Source organism: Penaeus chinensis, chromosome 31, assembly GCF_019202785.1.
Source record: "Penaeus chinensis breed Huanghai No. 1 chromosome 31, ASM1920278v2, whole genome shotgun sequence".
NCBI classification, from domain to species: Eukaryota; Metazoa; Arthropoda; class Malacostraca; order Decapoda; family Penaeidae; genus Penaeus; species Penaeus chinensis.
The window spans coordinates 16798736-16813590 of NC_061849.1; the positions used below are offsets into that span (position 1 = coordinate 16798736).

General features: G+C 40.1%; 1 protein-coding gene across 3 annotated transcripts in view; it reads right to left on the reverse strand.

Moving 5' to 3' along the window:
- Positions 1-7671: 7671 nt before the first annotated feature.
- The window catches only part of LOC125041795 (allantoinase-like), a 10672-nt gene continuing 3488 nt past the window's right edge, over positions 7672-14855 (reverse strand). For all 3 annotated transcript variants that reach the window (XM_047637098.1, XM_047637097.1, XM_047637096.1), the window contains 11 exons: positions 14714-14855; positions 13326-13477; positions 12413-12519; positions 12105-12259; positions 11754-11796; positions 11515-11612; positions 10569-10754; positions 9792-9930; positions 9178-9350; positions 8652-8684; positions 7672-8488 (listed from right to left, as the gene is read on the reverse strand). The exon at positions 14714-14855 is cut by the window's right edge. In XM_047637098.1, the coding sequence (XP_047493054.1) occupies positions 8351-8488; positions 8652-8684; positions 9178-9350; positions 9792-9930; positions 10569-10754; positions 11515-11612; positions 11754-11796; positions 12105-12259; positions 12413-12519; positions 13326-13477; positions 14714-14854 (1365 nt within the window). In that variant the 5' untranslated portion in view covers position 14855 and the 3' untranslated portion in view covers positions 7672-8350. The remainder of the gene's footprint in view (positions 8489-8651; positions 8685-9177; positions 9351-9791; positions 9931-10568; positions 10755-11514; positions 11613-11753; positions 11797-12104; positions 12260-12412; positions 12520-13325; positions 13478-14713) is intronic.

Below are 14855 nucleotides of genomic sequence, written 5' to 3' on the forward strand. Positions count from 1 at the left end.
CTATTAATCCAACAATCCTTGTTGGAATTCCTCTTAGCCTCAGGATCTCCCAGAGTGATTCACGATGCACCGTGTCAAACGCCTTCTTGAGGTCGATGTAGGCTGCGAGCAGCCCACGTCCGAACTCACGACGGCGCTCTACAATGACTCGAATCGCCAGGATGTGGTCTATTGTGGACTTACCAGGAGTGAATCCAGATTGCTCCGGCCTTTGGTGCCTCAACAAGTGGTCTCTGATACGTCTCAGTAGGATGTATGCGAGTACCTTGCCTGGTACACTGAGTAGTGTAATGCCTCTGTGATTGCTGCAGTCCCAGCAATCCCCTTTCCCCTTCCAGAGAGGGATGACCACACCCCTCATCAGGTCAAGGGGAAAGGTACCAGTCTGCCAGATGGCAAAAAAGGACTGCATGCAAGCCCCTTGCTAGAATTACAATGACTTTACTATTTCATAATCATTAAATGTGCTTCATATGTTTGTTCAGTTTATTTCCCTGTGGCTTGCATGTAGTTTTGACGGCCATCTGGCAGTCTGGTTCCATTCCCCATGACCTGTTGAGGGGCGTGGTCATCCCTCTCTGGAAGGGGAAAGGGGATCGTTGGGACTGCAACAACTACCGTGGCATTACACTGCTCAGCATACCAAGCAAGGGCTTCGCCCACATTCTTCTGAAACGAATCCACGGCCACCTACTAAGGCACCAGAGACTAAAGCAGTCTGGATTTACTACTGGTAAGTCCACAATAGGCCATATCCTAGCGCTTCGAGTAATAGTGGAATGCCGTCGTGAGTTCGGTCGTGGGTTGCTTGCAGCCTACATCGACCTCAAGAAGGCGTTTGACTCGGTGCATCGAGAATCGCTAGGGGAAATTCGGAGACCTAGGGCAATTCCGACACGGATTATTGACCTGTATACCGGTACTGAAAGTGCTGTAAAGTGTGCTGGGGGCCTGTTGAACTTCTTCCCTGTTAATTCAGGGGTGAGGCAAGGCTGTGTCCTTGCACCAACACATTTTCAACACTTGGATGGACTCGATAATGGGTAGTGTGGAGCAACACTAGGCAATATCAAGGCCTCAGACCTCGACTTTGCCGATGATGTCGCTATCCTATCTGAGTCTCTGGAGTCACTGATGGCGGTTCTTGATGCATTTAGCAATGAGGCAAAACCCTTGGGACTAGAGGTCTCCTGGACAAACACCAAGATTCAGGACTTTGGGGGCCTGTTAGGGGAGCCTGTTCAATTGATCCATGCTTGCAGTGAGGACGTTGAAGTCACAGAGAGCTTTCATATCTTGGTAATGTAATTCATATCTCTGGGCTGTCAGACCAAGAAGTCAGTAGACGGATTGTTCTGGCAGCAGGAGCCATGAACTCGATCAACAAGACCATTTGGAGATGTCGGTATCTGTTTGTCTGTCTGCCTCTTTCGCTTTCACTGTATCTCACGCTTTCTTTCTCTCTCTCATTTTCCTGACAGTTTTGTGACTGTGACTGTCAAGTGGCATATGTTTAACATTTTAACATCATTAACGATATCCAGTGAAACAGTTGCCATTACTACATCAATATTTGTAACTGTTTACGAGGTAATTCTGCACAAAACAGCACCACAACCTTTAATAAACAGACCTAAAAAATGGTGATTGTTTCCGTGTAAGTATATATATATGTGTGTGTGTGTGTGTGTGTGTGTGTGTGTGTGTGTGTGTGTGTGTGTGTGTGTGTGTGCATGTGTATACAAATATATACACATATATGTATGCGTATATCTCCATATATATGTATGTATGTATATATATGTATATATATATATATATATATATATATATATATATGGTAAACCATGTGAGACACATAATACATCTAATGGTGAATGGCTGAGAAGCTGAAGGTTTAGGATCAGACGTGAGGATATATCCATATATATGTATGTATATACATATATATGTATATATGTAAATATATATACAAATATATATAAATATGTACATACATACATACATACATATACATACATACACATATACATATATATATATATATATATATATATATATATATATATATATGGTAAACCACGTGTGACCCATAATGGCCGAGAAAATGAAGGTTTAGTGATGCCGGATCAGCCGTGAGGATCAATCATTGCAATTCGGGTGGAGGGTTTCGGATTACCAGTCAATTCTCCTCGGATAAGATGTTGCGAGGAGCTTCAGGACAATTTCGTGCAGAAGCAGAAGCATTCATGAGGACTCAAATAGCTCTGAAGCACTAAAAAGGCTTTAGACACAGATCCTACAAAAGTAGAGGCCATTAGTAAAATGAAGCCCCCACATAATGTTAAATCAGCTTTTAGGGTGTACAAGCTTTTTCCGCAAACATATCCCCAGGTATGCAGAGACAACTGCACCTTTAACAGCTGTCACCAGGATGGGACGAAAATTTCAGTGGAAGGAAGAGCGCCTAGGAGCATTTGAAGCATTAAAAGATCGGCTGACATCTGCACCAGTCCCACCCATCAGCAAGGAACCTCCTACCCTAACTGAGGTTAGGATGGCAATTTCTAAGCTGGGGTGGGAAAGCCACAGGTAGGTGTGATATCCCTGCTGAAACTGTTAAAGGCTGGGGCTGACCCTATGGCATGGGGTTTGCATGCAGTCTTGACTACCATCTGGCAGTCTGGTTCCATTTCCCCCGACCTGTTGAAGTCCCCTGTAGCAACTACCGTAGCATTACACTACTCAGCATACCAGGCAAGATTTTTGCTCACATTCTTCTAAAATGGATCCGCAACCACCTACTAAGACACCAGGGACCAGAGCAGTCCTGGCAAGTCCACAATAGACCATATCCTAGCGCTTCAAATAATTGCGGAACACCGTCGTGAGTTTGGTCGTGGGTTGCTTGCATCCTACATCGACCTGAAGAAGGCATTTGACCCAATGCATTAAGAATTGCTATGGAAGATTCTGAGACAGGAGAATTCCATAGCAAGCCTATATACTGGTACTGAAAGTGCTGTAAAGTATAGTGGGGCCTGTTGAACCCTGTTAATTCAGGGGTGAAGTAAGGCTGTGTCCTAGCACCAATACTTTTCAACACCTGCATGGACTGGATGATAGGCAGAGCTACTATCCAAAGTCAGTGTGGAGCAACAATGGCAATATCAAGGTGGAGTCACAGATTCAGGACTTTAGAGGCCTATTAGGGGAACCTGTTCAGTCGATCCATGCATGTGGTGAAGACGATGGAGTCACAGAGAGCTTTGCATACCCTTATAGATAGTTCATATCTCTGGGCTGTCAGACCAAGAAGTCAGTAGACGGATTGGTCCAGCAGCAGGAGCCATGAACTCGATCAACAAGAGCATTTGGAGATGTCAGTACCTGGGCAGAAGGACCAAGCTATGTGTCTTCAAGGCCTTGATACTGCCAGTTTTTCTCTATGGAAGCGAAACCTGGACGCTATCTAGTGCCTTGGAGTCTCATCTTGATACCTTTTGTAACAAGTCTCTTCACCAGATCATGGGGTACAGTTGGCAGGACCATGTGTCTAGCATCTAGCTCGTTTCCCTATGGATGAATGTGGTTATCTCTCTGCGAGACAATCATGGGTGGAGGATGCCAGTGGGATGACTTAGGAGGTCATGGCTTGGGCAGCTCGACCAGACCAGTCGCGAGGAGTTAGAGATGGACCGAGAGCCTATCTGGAGACTCGCCATGAGGGACCCTTGTGGCTGGAAGCGAAAAGTGGATGCGGCCATGCACCCCCGTCGGCGTTAGCTCCTTAATGATGATGATGATATATATATACTGTATACACACACAGTGTGTATATATATATACTGTATATATATACATATATACACACACATCTTTACTGCGTGTGTGTGTATGTGTGTGTATGTATATGTATAAATATATATATATATATATATATATATATATATATATATATATATATATATATATATATATACGCACACACACACATATATAAATATGTATAATACACACAAACATATATATATAATTATATTTTTTTTCTCTCCCTCTCCCTCTCCCTCTCTCTCTCTCTCTCTCTCTCTCTCTCTCTCTCTCTCTCTCTCTCTCTCTCTCTCTCTCTCTCTCTCTCTCTCTCTCTCTCTGTCTGTCTGTCTGTATGCCTCTCTCTCCCATATAATAACATCAAACGCACCTAATGTGTATATATATATATATATATATATATATATATATATATATATATATATATATATATATATATATATATATTATAAAGATATCAAATATCAAAATATGCCTTATCTTGCTCTTATGATTCGTGAATAGCAAAACTAAAAATATTCAAAATGGTTTTAATAAGTTACTCCCTTTCGAGGCAGGGGGACCAGTAATAAAAATAATGGTTTACAAATCAATTAGCTTATATCAGTCATATTATAATTATATACTTCTTGGTGTCATGAAGGTGCGGCAGCGTCGAGGTAAAGTGTGGCTTTTATACGTTATACTTATTTTGTTCCTTTTGGTTTGATTTGATTTATAGTTCCTGCAATTGGCACCCGAAAGGCACGTGTGAAGGGACTCTGAATATGGCTGAATGTGGTATGACTATATATATGTATATATATACATATATATATGTATATATACATACACATATATATGTATATATATCTATGCGTGTGAGTGTGTGTATAAATATATATGTATATATACTGCACACACACACACACACACATATATGTATATATACAGTATATATACACACATGTCTGTGTTTGTGATATATAAATGTATATATAAATGGATATATATATATATATGTGTGTGTGTGTGTGTGTGTGTGTGTGTGTGTGTGTGTGTGTGTGTGTGTGTATGGGTGGGTGTGGGTGTGTGAGTCTGTAAATGAAAATATGTATATATATTTAATATATATATAGTGCACACACACACACACACACACACAATGTGTGTGTGTATATACTGTATATATACATATATGTATACATACATACACACAAATATATATACATATGTATGATACATACAAACATATATGCATATATATACTTATACGTGTATAAATATATATATATATATATATATATATATGTGAAAATATATATATATATTGATATCACAGATTTTCATACCATGATTAAATTCTCTTTCGTGGGGTCCAGTGACTGTCGATTTTTTACCATTAAGGAAACTTATGAAGTGGTATATTTTGCAATTTTGCTTTGTCCAGTCCGGAAGCTGACTGCCTTTGTCCAGTCCGGAAGCTGACTGCCTTTGTCCAGTCCGGAAGCTGACTGCCTTTGTCCAGTCCGGAAGCTGACTGCCTTTGTCCAGTCCGGAAGCTGACTGCCTTTGTCCAGTCTGGAAGCTGACTGCCTTTGTCCAGTCTGGAAGCTGACTGCCTTTGTCCAGTCCGGAAGCTGACTGTCTTTGTCCAGTCCGGAAGCTGACTGTCTTTGTCCAGTCTGGAAGCTGACTGCCTTTGTCCAGTCTGGAAGCTGACTGCCTTTGTCCAGTCTGGAAGCTGACTGCCTTTGTCCAGTCTGGAAGCTGACTGCCTTTGTCCAGTCCGGAAGCTGACTGTCTTTGCCCAGTCCGGAAGCTGACTGCCTTTGTCCAGTCTGGAAGCTGACTGCCTTTGTCCAGTCTGGAAGCTGACTGCCTTTGTCCAGTCCGGAAGCTGACTGCCTTTGTCCAGTCCGGAAGCTGACTGCCTTTGCCCAGTCCGGAAGCTGACTGCCTTTGTCCAGTCTGGAAGCTGACTGCCTTTGTCCAGTCTGGAAGCTGACTGCCTTTGCCCAGTCCGGAAGCTGACTGCCTTTGTCCAGTCCGGAAGCTAACTGCCTTTGTCCAGTCTGGAAGCTGACTGCCTTTGCCCAGTCCGGAAGCTGACTGCCTTTGTCCAGTCCGGAAGCTGACTGCTTTTGTCCAGTCCGGAAGCTGACTGCCTTTGTCCAGTCCGGAAGCTGACTGCCTCTCATCCACCTTCTGTCTGCTCAAGTCTCAGCCACCGGGCCGCGCTTCTTGTGGGAAGGCCCGGGAAGACGAGGTTTGGGCTGCGCAAGCAGGAAGCAGAGTTTACTTCGTTTAATTCATCTCATAATAACCATTCCCTTCTGTTGCAGAGCTCCCAGTGAGACGAGATTCGGTGTATGCAATCAGAAGCAAACTGCAGCTCGGTTGTTCACTCACTTTCATTATTTTCCATATGATTATCAGTAAAGAGTCATTTTGCAGATCGTGTTGATGTATGAGTACCATGATAAAGCATAATACTTATCACTCCACAAGTTCTTGCTATTTATGATGTGCATCGAATAATTAGTCATTGCAATATATTGCAGACCAGTTACCTGACTTTGACATCGTCTGTACCGCTCTCTTGCACCCGACTACATGGCTTGTCTCCAGCATTTTGTGATGTGGATTTATTCTTGATTACTCACCCATCTTATGATATGTGTATTTGCGCATGTGCGTGCGTGCGTGCGTGCGAGTGTGTGTGTGTGTGTGTGTGTGTGTGTGTGTGTGTGTGTGTGTGTGTGTATTAACAGAACCGCAGCAACAATAATATTGATAATAATAATAATGATATTGATATTGATAATGATGATGACAGTTTTATTAGCAAAATTACATTAGCGATAACGCTAGTAACGGCAGCTGAGACTGACAGTGAAATCCATATACTACCTTGTAAAAATAACTGCTGTAGAAGCAACAGCACAATATTTATGTGCAATCTCCCCCCCCCCCCCCCCTTCTGAATAAAGCTAAGAGAGAGGAAGGAAGAGAATCTGATCTTAAATGTAACATATCTGAAAACCACGAATTTTTGTTTTCATGAACATTATACGACCTCTTTCATCACTTGCAAATTTTCCATCTTTTTTTTTTAACCACGGTAATGAATAGAGAGATTTATGAAATAGATATCCAAACTATCATTTCGTATATTTTCGAATTTAATGTCGTCCATTCAGTTATATTCCATATAGGATGCTTTAACATTCATCTATATGGCGCTATTCCGGGGTCGGTCAGTTGTTCTTCATGTTGTTTGTTGGTTGCTACATATGCGTAAATAATATGAGGTTCGCATATATATATATATATATATATATATATATATATATATATGTGTGTGTGTGTGTGTATGTGTGTGTGTGTATGTGTGTGTGTGTGTGTGTGTGTGTGTGTGTGTGTGTGTGTACATATATAGTATATACTTGACAAAAGGTCAGTTAATTATGACACTGTTGATGACGTACGAGTCAAAGACCGCGAGTATATTTTCTTCCCCACTATATACATTCAAATTGTTCCTTGTCAGTGCACTAAAATGCTCCACTTGATTCAATGGCCTCTTGCAGCTTTCCTGAGGGTTTGGCGAGCCGTCTCCCCTCAGACATCCCATGCTCCCCCTCCTCTGATAGCGACCAACTTTATCTTGTCCCAAATCTCTTCTGGAGTAAAAGCCTCGGTTGAGATTGCCAAAGAGCGAATTCGGACAAATAAAGATATCTGAATAAGTTTCTGTACCATTCTCTTTATTCTGAATGACAGTGATCTCTTAGAGAATGTTATTTTGGCCTCTTGTCTAGTGTGTATTTTTAAAGAGAAAGGATTTGAAAAACAAAGTTTATCAAGATGTTTATTGACACCTCAGTGGTTTATTTCTTAGCTTTACAAATTTAAGTCTTGTTAAAATATTAGATAGTTCTGTATAGGCACTTAACCCTTTTAATGGTACATTACTTACCGATAGTAAGAACTTGTTTTTGACAATAAAATATAATCTGAAAATTATAGAGATTCTAACAATATCAAATCACAGGATTGTTTTTCAGCCATGGTATATTAACACACCCTAGATTATTGTTAAGAACCTTCTGTGTCTCATATACCTCTTAGGAGAACTTTTAATCATCCTTCCCAACACATTTAAAGACCGCTTGTAACTGTAAAAATACAAATAAACATGATTCTTATTTATCATTAACAGGCCCTTCATTTTGTATACAGAATGACTCCAATATCTCAAAATGAGTAATCACTTAAGGGGAATGCATAAAGATAGATAAAGGAGGAAAACATATTCGAATAAAAAACTCAATCGGCCGAATTTAGATACTAATCGTTCGAGAGATTTAATTCTGAGTCTGTAAACATGAGAGCCAAGCCACATTTTCCCCGTAAGTCGATTCATTTCCAGCAGAGGCAAGCTCACACCAGGTCGCACTAGGTTACAAACACCGAATCAGAAATCACATCAAGTTATAAGCAAGCAAGTGCCTCAACTTACAACATACTTGTGTTTTTATTTTTTACTTGAAGCAAACACAAAAGAGCCTCGAGGTGTCGATTCCGTGAAGCTGTCCTTGTCATAGATCACAGTGCCACGGAGGACGGTTTTGTGAACTTTCCCTTTCAAGGTTTTCCCAACGTAAGGTGAGATCTGTTGGCGAGATCGTATTGACACTTTACAGGTATTCATTTGGTTATTTTGAAAGAAGAAAATATATACACTGAAAGTTGTAGATGATGACAACGTTGAAGGTAATGATGAACAGCAAAAAGAATAATAGCAGTGATGATAATTGCTGTAACAAAATTCTTACCTTATTTTTATGATGAATCATTGATTCGAGGACCTAAAGAAAAGAAAAAAATGTTTCATAGTAGGCCTGCTAATACGATTAATCTTATCTCGAGAACAACACATTGGGAACAAATGGTACACAACAGCTTGAGATGCATCAGATCTGAATACCAACTACTGTATGTTAATTTGAACATCAAATAAGTTTTTATGGGCAATACCTTATATAATTTCAGTAAGCATAAAATGACATACCTCGGTGCATTTATGAATTTACAGCAAGTCTACTCCTTCATGGATATGTTGTCACTTTTTTTTGTTTTCATATCTATACATTTTGCTCCCTGATCCTATGCCTAGACACGATTACATACAAAGAGCTTGGTTATATACAAAGCTATACTTCATAACTAAACTACTAAATATACAAATAGGAAACATTACACTTACACCAAAACCACATACAGATCAATATCCAATCTCTCATTGATTTCTAAGGATAAATAAATGAAGTATGACTAGAAAAATACAAGAAAAAAACCTACGGTGAACGTCTCCGATGGATCCCAGATAACGAAGTCCGCATCATGGCCTTCCTTGAGAGCTCCTTTCCTGTCGCCGAGAGAAGCTTGGGAAGCTGGACCGACGGAGAGGAGCTTCACGACGTCTTGGAGAGTGAAGCCCCGCCTGCTTGCCTCCGTCCAGAACACGGACAGACCTGTTGAATGGATATGAAACTCTATGGAATGGCTTGGGGGGGGGGGGGGGGTTAAGTCTTTGTTTCTGAAAAGATCTCGATTTTTTTAAAGTGTATTTGAAGTTTCTCACATGCACAGTATGTTTATTATTATTATTATTATTATTATTATTATTATTATTATTATTATTATTATTATTATTATTATTATTATTACCATTATTACCTTTGGAATGATACTGAATAGTTTATATTTTTACTAGCCCTTTTATATAGAATCAAAGGGACATCAGGGCATCTGTATCTTACACTGGGTTTTGTTGAAAGAGATTAGGACATTAATGATAAAATATCTTGTTTTGAAGTGTACCGAAGTGTAATAAAGCATCCATCAAGAAGTTAATACACAAAGTCCCATTTTTTCGCTATTGCATTTCCAAACGATGAAAATAAGGACCATACCAAACTGCACAGAAGCAATGCCACCCCAGGCTTCCATGAAATTCATCTTTCCGGGAAGTTTCAGGTCAGGAGTGCAAGGAGAATGATCACTTACTACCTGCTGGATAGTGCCGTCTCTTACTGCTTCCCACAACTGCTCCTGTGTGGCAGGACGCTGACTATTAGACGAACGGTAGAAAGTTTTATTTTATGTTGGTAGCATTATGTATTTACATACATGCACTCACACATATATGTATGCACACACACATATGTATGTATGTGTGTATATATATATATATATATATATATATATATATATGTGTGTGTGTGTGTGTGTGTGTGTGTGTATGTGTGTAAAAATATGAATATAATATATATAGATAGATATATAAGTATATATACATATATTTAATATGTATGTAAATATATAATATATGTATAATATATATATATATACATATTTACATATATATATATATATAATATGAAGTTTATACTTGCTTGAAATGTGTATGGCTATCCAGGTTTTATGACTCTGGTCACACTAACAAAGGCACATAGAAAGCACCAAAAATATATACACAGCAACAATCACACACACGTACGCCCACACATCAACAACCGCGCACACACATACACACAGGCACTAACAACTCAGATACACACAAGCAACCAAACCCAAGGCTAAACACACAAGTACACACCCATCCTTTTCCCCTTTCTACAACCTCCCCTTCTGTCCATCACACACGCTCGCCCACCCAAGCCCACGCTCGCCCACCCAAGCCCACCCACCTGATTATCCCCCTCCCTGATAGGCGGGCAACACTTAAACTGCGTGGCATTATCAGGGATATCGTCAGCCTTAAGAGAGAGGTAGTGATGGCACGTCTCAACGCTCAAGGGGACGCCGCGGCTCTGGGCAGACCGTATCATGGGCAAGGCTCTTCCGGCCGATAAGTGGACGATGTGACACCGGACCTGTGGGGGGGAATGGGGGGTAAGTGGTTTTGACTACGGCAATTTGCTTATGTGTTCATTTTACTGATTTGTCTGCCGGCCTATCTGTGGGTCTGTCCGTTTGTCTCTATCTTGCTATATATTAATTTCTCTATCTATTTATCTATCTATCTGCCTTGCTATCTGTCTGTCTGTCTTGCTATCTATCTGTCTGTGTGCTATCTATCTGTATATCTATCTGTTAAGCTCTTTCTCTCTCTCTCTCTCTCTCTCTCTCTCTATATATATATATATATATATACATATATATATATATATATATATATTTATGTATATGCGTATATATCTTTCATCTACCATTCTATCTATCTTTCTATCTGTCCATCTATTGCTATATCTATTTTGTTTATGTTTCTTCTTTCTTTAATAACTGCAAGCACCGCACTGCTTTTAAAATCAGAGAACATCATTACTATTTTTTATTCAAAGGATTTGTTATTTTCCTTGCTATTACAAGTATAAACGACTATTACAGATATGTGACCCATTAAAAAGTCACTATATACTATCTAGCATCTACAGTTTTGGAACGCAAATTCCCGTTATTTAATCAGAACATTCAATGAACGTAAATTTCCGTTATCTAATTAAATCAGTAAATGACCAGTAAATCTAGTCATTTAATCAAAATATTAAATGTAAGTAAATTCCCCTATATAATCAAAACATAAACGGAAATTCTCGTCTCTTTATAAATACTTTTTGCGCATTCTCTACGTACCTTTGTTTTCTCAGAGAGACTTATGACCTGTTCTATTGCAACTTCCTCCATCCTTTGCGGCCGAGACTTCAAAAATGTACTGTACTTTTCAGATGGATCTATTGAGAAAAGGCATGTCTTGTTAGTGGAAACATTAATGTATTTTGGTGTGTTTATGACAACATTGCGCATCGATAATTTTTTTTTTTCTTTTTGTGTTCGGTTTATCGGCTTTAAATTTTTTAGAAGTTGGTACTAACCTAAATCAGTCACAGATGGCCCGATGTCACACTCAGCATGGAACTGTTGATAGAGTAATAAATATCAGATAATGCGGATTCGTTCGAAATTTTAATAGTATTTGAGCCTTGCATCATTCTACGAAGCTGATCTCAAGGATTGTTTTGAGTCAACTGATTATCATATCTAATTTTCATATGTTCAGTCATCTACATTATAAACATAGATATAGATAGATACCAGTTTCATAAAAGTTTAAATAAGATTTTAAAATAATCCTGTATTCGCATACGTCTGTTAAAGTTATTTGTTTGAAAAATCCTCTTTTCCAAACCTTTCTCCTTTGGATAGAGGACATATTGTGCACAAACCAGTAAAACAGAAGAAGTATCCGATAGCTGTGTGAGAGCCTCTTCCACCTGCGCATAATCCACACTCGGGAACTCATCCACTCCGCTGTGGATGAGGAAGCACTTGAATCCACATATGCCGTTGTCGACCATTTCACGCAGCTCGGAAGCGTTTCCTGGCGTGAAGTCGGGGCGAAGTTTGCTTTACATTTTGGGTGTTGGCATGACAACAGAGAATGGAAATGTTTTAAAAGATATGCGTCTATTTGCTGATTCCGTTTTCTCCAAGAACACATGCCCATGCACACACACACACCCTGTATCCTCACCGGGCACAACCCCGCCCCAAAACCCGACGTCGACCCAGCACTGTCCCCTCGCCGCCTCCATCTTCTCGGTCCACGCGGCCATGCTCGTGGTCGGCGGGATCGAATTCCTGAAACGGTGAAGGCAAGTGTGAACGTTCTCGTAGACTTGTAAAACGCGGAGGTACGTCGTTTAGTGGTTGGTGGTTGGTCAAGTGTCTCGTCTCGTTCTCGTAGACTTTTCAGACCCGGATGAATGTAAATCGTATAGCGGGTATTGCATGAATTATTTTATTACTGTTTATATTTCTTTCTTTTTTTCATCTCCTATTCTTTATTGTTATTTTATATTCAGGTGGTCTCCCATATAATCAAAAGGCAAAAAGATAAAATCTCCGGCATCTCTTATAATTCCACCATTTCATATACCCTTTTAAACGTTGCTAACCTTCTCATTGCAAGTTCCTCACAAATGACGAAAATGTTCCTCGTAGTAACGCAGAAATCTAAATTAAGACAAAGACCAATTCACATCATTTTTGTCAGAATTATGTTGTCTGCATTTCTATTGTAACTATGCTAGAATCTTGAAGAGTTTTACTATATACAGAATGCTAAATTCAGTGTTTTATATTTTAACTGCCATGCCTCTGTTTGTAGTGTGAGTGAGTGTGAGTTAATATATTCCAATTAAATACACACAATCTTCTGTTTTTACGTGAACGTTTCCTTCAAACAAACCTCTTTAGCTAATCGAGGGAATAATTATAAACATGTAGCCGATCACACTACAGCTAAACCATATGACCATAATCAAACATATCTGCCTATAGAGCCCAATGCAATATAGACTATAGCCCATAGAGTATAACACATTATAGAAACATTACGACTTGGTCGAAAGATACCCTGACCAAACGCGCGCGCCCTAACTCACAGGGGCATGTCAACGATGGTCGTGATGCCGCCCGCCGCCGCCGCCCGCGTGGCCGACGCGTAGCCCTCCCACGCCGCACGCCCGGGCTCGTTCACGTGCACGTGCGAGTCCACGACCCCCGCCATCAGAACCAGGTCTCCGCACCGGGTGACCTGCGGGAGAGACGGAAGGGTTGACGCACAAGCACGCAATACACACCCGCACGCACGCACAAAAATACTCGCACACACACATACACGCGGACACGCACGCACACACATGCACGTACACACACGCGCACGCGCGCACACACTCACGCACACGTGCACACATATACGCTCACACACACATACACATACAAACACATACACGCGCGCACACACACACACACACATATACACTCTCACACATATATATGTGTTCTATATTTATGAATATATATGTTGTATATATACAAATATATATACGTGTATATATATACATATATATCTATCTATCTATCTATATATATACATATATATAGACATATATGTACACTCGCTAAAAAGTATCTTTGAGGGCTAAGATCCGAAATATCAAGATTATTTCGACGCCAGCCGTGTCTCCGTGGATCCAGCGACACCTGGCAACTGGCTCCACAAGAGACAAGGGCAGACGTGGGCGCCTTGAGTGCGAGTAATTTCTTCTTAGGTGTTTCTTTTCAGAGTCCAGGGGGGTCAACTGGCCCCCTAGCCCCCTCCCCCCAATGATGCCCCTAGCAGGGATACCAATGTCAGGTTGAGCTCACAGCACTTTTTCCAACTACTTTCGTCGTATCATATTGTGAAGTGTAACTATATATTTGGTAGGAAATCCAACACTGCACAAACTAGATTTATTAAAAATGACACACACACACTCGTGTAAATGTGTGTGTGTATATATATACCCTGTTTGATAAGGCTTGAACCTCTGCCATTATAGGTCATGCTGATTTAGTATTGCTCATTCTGGGTCATACCTGGAGTGGCAGAGATTCGAGTCCTTGTTCAGGGTTTTCATTTATCTGTATCAGTGCTGTATTGTGCCATTCGACTTTATATATAAACATACATATATATGTGTCTTCATATATATATATATATATATATATATATATATATACGTGTGTATATATATTAATATATATATACATATATTGGTGCACGTTTATATAAATATATATATATATATATATGTGTGTGTGTGTGTGTGTGTGGCTATATAAATATGTATACATTAATATATGCATATATATAAATATGCATATATATATATATATATATATATATATAAATGTTTATGATAAAAAATGCAACCTATGGAACACATCAACGCTGAGAAAGGAATATTGAAACGTAATTGCATTCCTCTCTCGACATGCCGTTTACCTGGTCGTCTGAATAAGCGGATATGTCGGCGGTGTGGCGGTCGATGCGCTGAATCCTTCCGCCTTTCACTTCGATGACGGCTTCGCAGGTCTCGTCCGGGAAAACCACAGCGTTGCTTGTAAACACTTGCACAGCGGCCATC